The following is a 10,917-nucleotide window of genomic DNA, read 5'->3' on the forward strand; positions in this document are numbered from 1 at the left end:
GCAAGGGTTATGAATGGGATATGAGTTGTGAAATGCCATTCCTGTCAGGGAACAGTATGAGTGAGTGTGCACATGTGGGAAAGCATATCCAGGCAATCACACTTAGTTCTGGGGAGTTGTTTTGCCCGTTATTTGTAGTTTTTAGTGTATTTTTGTATTCATTTAATTTTTCAAGGTGCATCAGGTTATATTGGGTTGGGGAGTGGGGAATAAGGTTGGGATGTAGATTGCATCTGAATATTCAAAACCTATTGAAGATACCTGGCCTTTGTTAGGTGGGCAGAGGCGTGTAACACTGAAAGCTTTGAGTAGTGGAGTGACGTGATGAAAGCTGTATTTTATGGCTTTATGAAGATATATCTATTGGTAGACTAAAGCAGCAAGAGAAGGGGAGGGAGAGAGGCACAGACAGAGAATCTATCCTGACTGGAAGCACAGAGATCTGTGAGGCTGTTGAAATAATGGCCTGGATGATGATGGTTGGTTGTATGATGCACAGGAGCAAATGCATTCAAGAAATACTGCAGAGTTGGCTTTGGCAACTGACAGGAAGGGGAAAGGAAAATGGTACAGGTCAGATGTGACATAGGTTTTGAACAGAGAAATGATTCAGATGGTAATGATACTGTTAAGAGAAATACTGTTAAGAGAAATCTGTTAAGAGCAGATTTTGTGGCGTATAAAATGAGTTTTACTTTGGATAGGTTAATTTTTAGATGAATCCTAATAGGCCAAAACATGGAGAAAATGCGGGACTGGGATTCAGAAGACGGTTTGCGTATGCAGATGTAACCTTGAAGTGATCCTTATAGAAAATTGTAGCCTAACGTCAGTTGGTGAGTGGGGTTGCCATGGCACAGAAAGGAGAGGACAGATCCAGTTACACTACATGAAAGGAGGATGGCAGAGGCTGAAGGGACAGAGACAAACCCGTCAGAGAGGGAGAGTGTACAGTGACGGAAGCCAAGAGTTGGTTTCCAAAAGGGGCGTGACTAACTGCGTAGCTTGCTCGGAGGAAGCTGAGAATGCCGAGAGACGCCTGCTGGAGTTACCCATTAGGCATCACGCAGGTTCCAGATGGCCAGGGACTTGCAGATGGATGGGCAGCGTTTTTAGGCTTCTGGAACCAACTATAAAAGGAAAGAGTTGATGGCCTAAGGCGCCAGAAGAGATAAGAGAGGACAGGATTAGCCTTGGCAAGGATGTTAATGACACCTCCTCCCCACACAGTGGGACAGGCATTTGCTAAGAAAGCTCACATCAGATGAGGGTGAGCCCAAGGATGATGGCAGGAGACAGTGTGGGGAGGAAATCTCTCAGCCAAGTGCTATGGCCCCTGAGGAAATTGAGAAAGGCTCGGGACACCGAGGTCTCCAGAGCAAGTGGCATGGTCTTCCGAGAAGCAGTGGTTGAGTGACCACCTGCAAGCAGAAAAGCACTGCCTTCGAGTGTGTGCCCAGCCCTCTCTTGGTCCCTGAATCGGGGGCTTGGAAGAAGGGACAGGTTTCAGCAGGGTCATTTGATAGAAAGTGGCATCCATAGCCAAAGTAATGAGGAGAGAATGGATAAGAAAAGATGTCATTTCCAGCAAAGAGGGACTGGGTCTGAGGAAGAGCCTGAATCAGAACGGAAGGGGATCCAGTGGTGACCGCGGATCAGAATCTGCTTCACATATGTTTAGCACCTCACCGTTTCTGAAGTGTTTTCCATATGTGTATTATCTAAATTAATGTTTAAAACAACCCTATGAGATTGATAGCCCTATTCTGAAGTTGACAAAACAGAGGCACACAAGTGTCATTTGTTCAGTACGCTTGTGAGTTGGGACTCACAGTTGGGGCCTCTCCCAGGAGCAGAGAGCAAGGGCTGCAGAGGCAGGCTGGTGGCACATGACAGCAGCAGGGACAGTGGACTGGTGAGCAGGCTGAGTCTGGACTCCAGCAGAGGGGGCCAATCCGCAGCACAGGTGGGGGGAGGGGAAGGGACCAGCACTTCACAGCTGTGTTTTGTTTGGCCGCCAGGGCATTTTTAGGTTGCTTTAGGCCTTTTATCTTGTTTTATTTTTGTTGAATTTGATGGCCCAGGGCAGGGCATGTTCTCCCGCTTGCCACAGGCCGCACCATCCCTCACTATTGACACTCAGCCGATCTCCTGTAGCGTTGTGTTTGCAGTCCCGCATCTGCAGGGTCAGCAGGACCAGGGTCTCTGTCCCTGCTCCACTCTTCCTCAAGGTGTCTGACACGCTCAGTTCGTCCTTTTTCCTTTCTGTAATACAACTTTGCAATAGAATCTTGAAATTCAGTGACTGATCTCATTCCCCTTTCCAACCTGTCATTCACCATTACTGATTAGAAAAATGTAAAAAAAAAAAGTATACACCAACACACACACACACACACACACACACGTATCAGATGGATGATAGAATTTAAATGAAATTTTTTTTCTAAAAACGTATGTGATACTAATTTTTTCTAAGTTTTGTCTACTCAACCTTAAACGATATCCTCCCCTTTTATATGCATTTAATCAGCCAGCCTATTATAATCAATTCCAATATAATTTTAAAGCTACCTGAGTTACTTTATTAGTTTCCAAGTACCTCAGCACTTTCAAGTCTAATTGTTGTAGATACAAGAAAAGCAAACTAAAAAGGTAGGAAAGCATAAGAATTTTGTGACTCATAGACACTGCAGGCTTTGGTAAGCTTAGTTTGCAAATTTGGGGTAGAATGCATGAACATTTTTGTTCTTACTTCGGATGTTAAATTGCACACCTGATGTCCAGTGTATCAGAAAAGTTTTTAGCAATTACATCAAGAGAGTTTTGTATTCCTTCTGCTCACTGAAGACGGCAGACGAACTTCCACCCAGTTGTCTCTCCACTCTTCTCCAGCCCATAGATTTTGGATGATTTCCAGCAGCCCTGCTGCATTTAATAAGTAAATTCAGAAAAGCTGGGCAGACCTCCAAAATTTGAGGTTTTGCTTAAGTTCTCTTTATTTGTGGGTTTGTTTAAACTTCTAAAATATCTAGCTGGAAAATTGGTACAATATATTTCAGTCACAGCAGTAATATGTAAGTAATATTTGACACAAGTTGTTCATAATTTGAGAATTTCTGATAACACAGCTTCAGAAATGGGAAGGTCTTCGGTTAATCTTAGTAAATGTGCCAAATAATATTAATATATAATAGGGAAATGTCTTCACTTATTCTAATTTTAGGTAAAATTTTAATGTATAAAACGATACCCATAGTATTTAGATTGAAAAACAAAAGATTTACTCCATAAAATATTCTAACTTAAAGAAAAATCAAATGTTCACCTATGGGTGTGCAGCATAGGCTGTTATTCACTAACTTCTAGTTTCTTTTAGGAAATTTTAGGTTAACATTAAAATTTTGATAGAAAATGGATCTACGACTTTATTACTAACTTCTTTAGTTTTTTTCTATTTTTGTTTAATACTTTTAAAACAAGGTTTTAATTTTAAAGAAAAAAAGAAAACCTGTCGTATATAATGGATGGCATTTGACTCTTAATATGAATGTCAAATATTTGAAACCACAACTAATATTGTGGCAGCCTCAGGAATTTGTGCAGTTGCTATCAGAGATTTATTCTTTCCTCAGAGAAACAGATTTAGGCAAACCACATATCAAAAGCCTCAATAATCAAGCTCAAGGAGAAGATTATTAACATGATATGTGAAGTTAATTTGCAAGATAATCCATATCTTTATAAGGATTATCTTTATTTGCAGACAGTGGTATGCCTGGCTTCCAGGGATGCATGTAATATTCAGAAACGCACTTAGCATTCTAAAGTGCTGAGGACCCGAGTCAATCATTATTTATACCAGTTACGATAAATTAACAAATATGATGTGTAATTAAGTCAAAGTAAGAGCAGTTTCTAACTCAGAATGTTAATATCACAAGATGAATTTTCATTAGGTCTTCATTTTCTAAAAATAGAGTTCTAAGGGATTTTATTTTTCAAAGTTAAAGCAGAAACATAACTGTTTATTGGCAGTAGTAGAAACAAACAAATATTTAAGTAGATTTTCAAAGGGGATACCTTTAGCTTACCCTCTGCCCTACACCTCCTTGCAGAACACAGGCACAGGCCCATAAAGTGCTCTCACGTATGTCCTGGGGAAAAAGCCTGTCCTTTCAGCAGGTCACAGAAGCATTTCATATGCTTCCAAGTCCTGAGTCCAAAAGTATTCCTTCTAAGTGAGATTGTTTCTGTTGTTTAAATATAAGAGCTAGTTACTACTTAAAGACGTAATCCTTAATTTTCTACTTTACCAAAGAAAAGATGAGCTTGGTTTATTCTCTTCGAGAGTTTTAGCTTTCCCCTTGTATGCAGAGCCACTGTTGAGTTACCCTGTTGCACATACACACCCCATCAGGTTGTCTGGGAGGTCACATGACAGTGCCTCAGTTGTCATGTGATCTTGGAGCAAAGAGGATGGAAAGTGCTTCTTTGCATGCACATTCTCCCTTTGGTAGATTGCCAGTTTCCCCAGTGTCTTTGATATTTGAACTTGAATATGAAGAAGTTACTTTCTAATTCTAGACCCAGCTTAGATTGTCTTTGGCTCTTCCAGTTGTCCTGGAAAATCAAAGTATATTTTCCTACTTCTGAGGTGTTGGCAAGTTAGGATTTATCAAACACTTTGATGACAGGCCACAAGGCAATGAAGCACTTTGGTTGAGAGGCGAGCTTTGGAAAGAGACCGACCTAGGTTTATATCCCTTCTCTGCCATTTATTTATTGTGTCCTTGGGCAAGTGTTTAATCCTTCAGTCCTCAGTGTCCTCATCTGTAAAATAAGAATAATATAATGGTTGATGTTCAAGATTAAGTGAGCTAATATATACAAAGTATATAATAATACACACTCGATAAATACTAGCAGTTATTCTTTTGCACATGTATGTATGACTTGACCAGTAAATAACTGCTGTTTTTATTGATAAATGCAATTAATTGAGATTCAATATCAATCTAAAACTAGAGGCCTAAAACCTCAAAATATTCCAGGCCATTTAACTGCTAAGATGCTAAAGGTGTTTTCCATCCTGGGAATTTACATGTCTGTATTCCTTAAACACAGTTCCGAAGGATGGCCTCAAAAGCCAAGCTGCATTTGAAGAAATGAGGACAAATTACATCAAAGAACTGAGGAAGATGGTAACTAAGTGTCCCAACAATTCTGGGCAGAGCTGGCAGAGGTTCTACCAACTGACCAAGCTTCTGGACTCCATGCATGATGTAAGTAAAGCTTTTTGATACCTCTTAAATGAAGGATCAACAACCCCACACTGTTGAAAATGAAACTGGAGAGTTGAGAAAGAGTTCTTGGGACTTTGGGAAGAATAGAGGTAAGTCATCCAGTGGGAGGCAACACGAAGTGAGAACTGACTAGGAAGGAAGTTTTTCTTCAGATAACCTTGGAAATGACCTTGATTTAAAATAAAGGGTGTGGTTCTTTCCCTTTCTGAGCAGGACGAGAGAGATGTGCACCATAGTGGCAAAACCCCTGGGTCCTGGGCTGGGAAAGGCCCTCAGATGTGCTGCAGGTGTCAGATCAAGTTTCACATTTCTGCTTGCAATTTAGGAAATGTTTGGTTAGGAAAAATGTTTGCTTTAACATTGCATAAATAATGTCCATCTTCTACAACTGTTAATCTAATAACCCAATCTTTCAAAAACATTATTAGTGGTCTGGGGCCAGCTTGGATCATCTCAACTTTTGCCAAATTTTGAATCCTATATTCACTGTTCTTCATAGGAATCACCTTTCTTGTCATAATGTAAATAATGAAAGTAAATTCTGAGCTTGCTGCTAATCTATTCAGTTATAGATGGAGTCGAGGTGTTTGTTAGTAGTTTCTACACAATATTGATTTGGATAACTCGCTTTGTTATGTCACTTAACACATACTTCTTGTTTCACTTTGTAAGCATTTTCTCCAATTGTGGCTCAAAAAAAGTTGTAGGCAGTCATGCTAATTTAGTTTGTCATGTTTTTGAGGTTTTCGTACTTTCTCTTGGAAAATGTATTGTCCAAGCTCAACCCATAGATTTGTATAAGAAATTCTTCTTTAAATATTTCTCTACCATTAAGGAAAATGTGGCAGGCTTGATGGCCAATATTATAATAGTATTGCTATTGAAATAATGGTTCATCCTTTAGAAAGTTGTTTATGCCAGTGTAGGTTAATTGATAAAAGAATGTCTTTCCAGTGGTTTACACTAAGGACCCATTGCATATCAGGTTGACCTGTGCTTTCTCTGAACTTTTCATATGGTAAGAGTGAAATTCCCACAAGGTGAATTCAGGGGAGGTAGTTTTGCTAATAATTATCACTGGCCTAAGGAGTGTGGTTTTAAGGAGAGACGTTAGGAATAAGAGACGATGGCAAACAAGACTTTGGGGAACACAGCAAATGATGTGCTCCCCAACTCACATGAAAGGCAATAGAAGAAACTGGAGCATGGAACTTAGGTCATCAGCATGAGAACAAGCAGCATTCTTTCTTTCTTCCGCTGGTGGTGTTGAAACTCCTTCTTAGTGGAGCTTAGAATGGTGTTTTCTGGTTCTTTCTTGATGAATTCTCTTACTTGTTCACATGTATGGGCAGGCACTAATGCAGTGTGAAAATGAGTGTGGAAGCACTGTCATCACGACACAATGGATGATGCCCTTTGAAGCAGTGGCATGTAGCGAGACTGATCGGAAGTTAAAACTTGTTTTTGGACAGCTTTCAGAATCTTTGTGCCTTAAGCAGAGGAGCACAGTGGAAACACTTAGGGGCCACCCCAGTTGTCCATGTGGCAGCTTCTTTATCAGCCAACACAGTGTTAGGCACAAGGTAGGAACTCAGTGAACACTTGCCAGATGGCTGTGGCACAAGTGATGGTTTTCTGTAAAATCCCCCAGGACAGATCGAAGTCTTTTTGGTCTTTTTTATTTTAATCGAGGTGTAATTTATAAACAATAAGATGAACATATTTAAAGTGCATCGTTTGAGAAGTTTGACACATGTATACACCCATGAAACTACCATCACAAGACAGATCGTCACCTCAAAACTTTCCTTGTGCTCCTTTTTACCTTTTCCTCCGACCTACTGCTCCCCAGTTGCTTTCTATATTTCTTTCTAGCAACGTAGATTAGTGTACATATTCTAGAGTTTTGTATGTTGCAGAGTTTATATATTCTAGAGTTACATATACATACTCGACTAGTTTCTATGTTCTGGAGTTTCATATGCGTGGAATTATGCAGTATGTGGTCTTTTCTGTCTGGCTTCCTTCACTTAGCATAATTACCTTGAGATTCATCCATTCTATTGCGGATACATATCAATAGCTCCTTCCTGCTAATTGCTGAGTAGCATCCATGCTATGGGGAGTCCACAATTTGGTGGTCTAGTCACCTGTTGACGGGTGTGTAGGTTGTTTCCTGATTGGGAACTATTCAGATAAAGCTGCACTGAACATTTGAGTACAAGTTCTGGAATGGACATTGCTTTTTTTCTTGGGTGGAGAGCTAGTAGTGGATTGCCTGGGTCATATGTTAAGTGTGTGTTCATTTATTTGAGACGGCCAGACTGTTTTCCAAAGTGGTTGTACAGTTGTACATTCCCCTGACAAGTGGGTGTGAATTCAGATTGCTCCATTCCCTTGCTAACACTTGGTATGACTATTCTTCCTAGTTTCAACCACTGTAATAGCTACAGGGTGGTGTCTCACTGTGGTTTTAATTTGCATTTCCCTAGTGATTAATGAACTTTTTATGTGCTTATTTTACCATCTTTATGTCTTCTTTGGTATAATGTCTGTTCAGCATTTTTGCTCCTTTCTTTTAAAAATTGAATCGCTTGTTTTTAATTGGATGGTTCAGTTTTGAGAGTTCTTTATGTATTCTAGATAAGTTCTTTTGTAAGATATATATATGATTTGCAAGTATTTTCTCTGAGTGTGTGGCTTATCTTTTTATTCTGTTAGCAATTGTCTTTTGAAGAGCAGAGGTTTTCCATTTTAATGAAGTCCAGTAATTATTATTTTCTTTTATGATTCATGGTTTTTGCTGTTGTATCTAAAAACATTGTATAAGCCAAGGTCACAAAGCTTTTCTCCTATGTTTTCTACATTTTCTAGAGATTGCTGTCCTTCATTGATTGATACATAGTGTCTTGAAAACCATTTTTTTCATGTTTCTTTTTGTTTGTTTATTTGTTTTTTTCCTGAGAAGTTTTGGTTGTTTCTGGTGGAAGGGTAAATCCAGTCCATCTTACTTTGTCTGGAAGGAGAACATTCTTTAGGGAATCATTTTAATTCTAAAACCTTCATTTTAAATTATATTTTAAAAAAGTTTGCTCTTAGAAGTAGCCTAACAGAAACATCTTGAAAGCTCTATTTATATTCCATTCCAGACAGAACATTGAAAAATGCATTGTAAGTCTAGAGGGACCTTTCTAACATTCGTGCTTACTCAGAATTGAGACTGCCTACGGCTTTTTCATTAGAGTAAATTAATGAATCAACATTTGTGGAATTTTCTTCTAGGGAACAAAGAGCTACACAAGGACTGGCTCTGTACTTAAAGCCTAGTTCTGATCACCTTGTGAATAAAAGAGTATTTGTTCCTAAGGGTCACGTGAACAAGAACCCTAAGAACGTAAATCAAAGTTCTGCTTAAAAAGTGGGCATATTATGCCACCCCTCAGAACACATGTCCACAGAACTTGGGACATGCGTGCACAGCTCTCGAGACACATGTACGTAGTTCTTAGGACATGGAAACTTCTATCCATTCATTGAGGTCAAGGACTATTTATATTATGATCAGTGTGTAGAACAGTTAGTAAATGTTAATTGATACTGATAGTATTTCTTAAAGGCAAAAATGTCCCTTTCCTATTAAATAGTTTCAAGGTCATACATGACTTTGTAATCGATTTTACTTCATTGTGTATACTAGCAAGAACGTGCCTCATGCCTATCACAATCGAGGCTAAAAATGAATATACAGCACCAACCCAACCCCCAAATAGCTTAGATTCTAGAGAGGCAGCTGGAGCATAATACAAGGCAGAAGGTAGTCAGGTGCTGAAATTGGTCACCTGGGCAGTGGGACCTTTGCGAGCACATGTGCGTCCATTCATTCATTCATTCATTTATTCGTGTATTGATGAGCCCCTACCATGTTCTAAAACTAAAGATGCAAGTGAGAACCGAATGCCTGCCCTTAGGAATCCCATGTGTCTGATGATGGAAGGTGTTCATTTCATTCAACAAACACTTTAGTGTCTAAAAGTGCCAGGGAGTGTATGAGGGGCAAGAGACCCAAAGCTTGGCTTGCAGGAGCTTTCCGCCTGCTCGGGGTGACCGGACAGCACGGTGCAGAGCAGAGTACAGACAGCTCAAGATGCCAGCTTACCAGCAGGCATAGGCTCACTCATGTTTATTCTGTGTTGATGGAAAGCCTTACTGAGGAGGGATAGGGGCCAACTGTGCTAGGCAAGGGTCACAGAAGGCGCCCAAGGTGGTGTCAGAGGAGCTTTATGTCATGGAAGAAGAGACAGTCCCAAAGAGTAATTTCTCAAGGTCCATAGGTAGCCAGTGGCAGCTGGAACCCTCTTGACTCAATGTCTGGTGCTCCCGGCACCACCCTCATGATGAAGGAGAACTTCAGGCTGAGAGCAGCTTCGCGTTTTAGGCTGGAGCATCTTTGGGAATTAGAAAACTAGCACTGAGGAATGTTAAATGCAGCTGCACAGCTCTGCAGAGTCATTTGGATCTTCCCCGGCATCTTCTGGAACGTATTGCGTTTGTCAGGCACAGGTTACGTGTTGAAGGCAGTGAACCTGGTGTTGTAGTAAAATGTCATGCACATTTAGCAGTTCCCAAAACCAAATGTAAGATCTGCCTCCACCTGAGCTGAGCAGGCTTCATTATGGAGACCTCTGTCTCTGCGTATGATCGTTACACTGGGTGAGAACTACCTGTTGGCTGGGCAGGCACCAGTGTGTCACTCAGACACTGGATACTGTTGTTTTCATGACCGAGGGAAACTGTGAGGGGCATTTTGCTGAATAACTGCTTTCTGTGGTTCCAGAGGGAATACTGGACAACTGAAGTGGCTCTTCTTTAGCCAGGCTCTCAGAGCCAGGGTTCCCTTCTGCCAGGGTTGGGAAGGGCAGGCAGGGGGAGACGGGAACATCTGGTGATACAGTAACTGTTACACAGGCACACGGGGGAGACTTCATTCTTTACGTGACAAGGGCGTTCCACTTCAGTGACACAGTCACCAGCAGAGGAGATATTGCTGCGGGCTGCCGAGACTTTTAAATTATTTTGAGATGCTCAGTGCTCATTTAATTAGCGGGTGCTTTTGCATCCGGGCTGTGGTAGTGGTAATTCCCATCGTGACTACCCTATAGGTGGTTTTGAGATAGATGCAGACCTATTTTAAGCATTTCTTACCATGTACGGAGGAATGCGAGTCACAAGTTTGGCTCGGCCCACCATTTGGGCAGCCTGCTGCTTCCACATTTAATTCTGTGGAATTAATTTTTACATTTTAATTTTTACATCTTTCCAGTCAGTTTCTCCTCAGGAAAGTTGTGAAACCAAAATAAGAGCCCGCCCCAGAAATGTGACCCCTGGAGACAGCAGCAAGAACGGAGCCTGTGGTGCCGCACCACCATTTCAGTCAACTTGGGTGCTTTACTTAAATGTTTTGGCCCTCAGTTTCTTCACCTGTAAAATGGGAATGATATCCATCTTGTAGGGGATTGTAAGAAGTGAATGTAATAACCCAGGAACTGAGGTATCTGCCCCACCAGTCACTGAACATATGTTCACCCTTCACTTCCCCATTTCCCCATTTGAG

General features: G+C 40.8%; 1 protein-coding gene across 4 annotated transcripts in view; it reads left to right on the forward strand.

Annotated features, from left to right (window-relative positions):
- NR3C2 (nuclear receptor subfamily 3 group C member 2) overlaps window positions 1–10,917 on the forward strand; it is a 308,032-nt gene that overhangs the window by 272,873 nt on the left and 24,242 nt on the right. For all 4 annotated transcript variants that reach the window (XM_074338455.1, XM_074338457.1, XM_074338454.1 and 1 more), the window contains exon 8: window positions 5,128–5,285. In XM_074338455.1, the coding sequence (XP_074194556.1) occupies window positions 5,128–5,285 (158 nt within the window). The remainder of the gene's footprint in view (window positions 1–5,127; window positions 5,286–10,917) is intronic.

Source organism: Rhinolophus sinicus, linkage group LG07 (assembly GCF_036562045.2).
Source record: "Rhinolophus sinicus isolate RSC01 linkage group LG07, ASM3656204v1, whole genome shotgun sequence".
Taxonomy (NCBI): domain Eukaryota; kingdom Metazoa; phylum Chordata; class Mammalia; order Chiroptera; family Rhinolophidae; genus Rhinolophus; species Rhinolophus sinicus.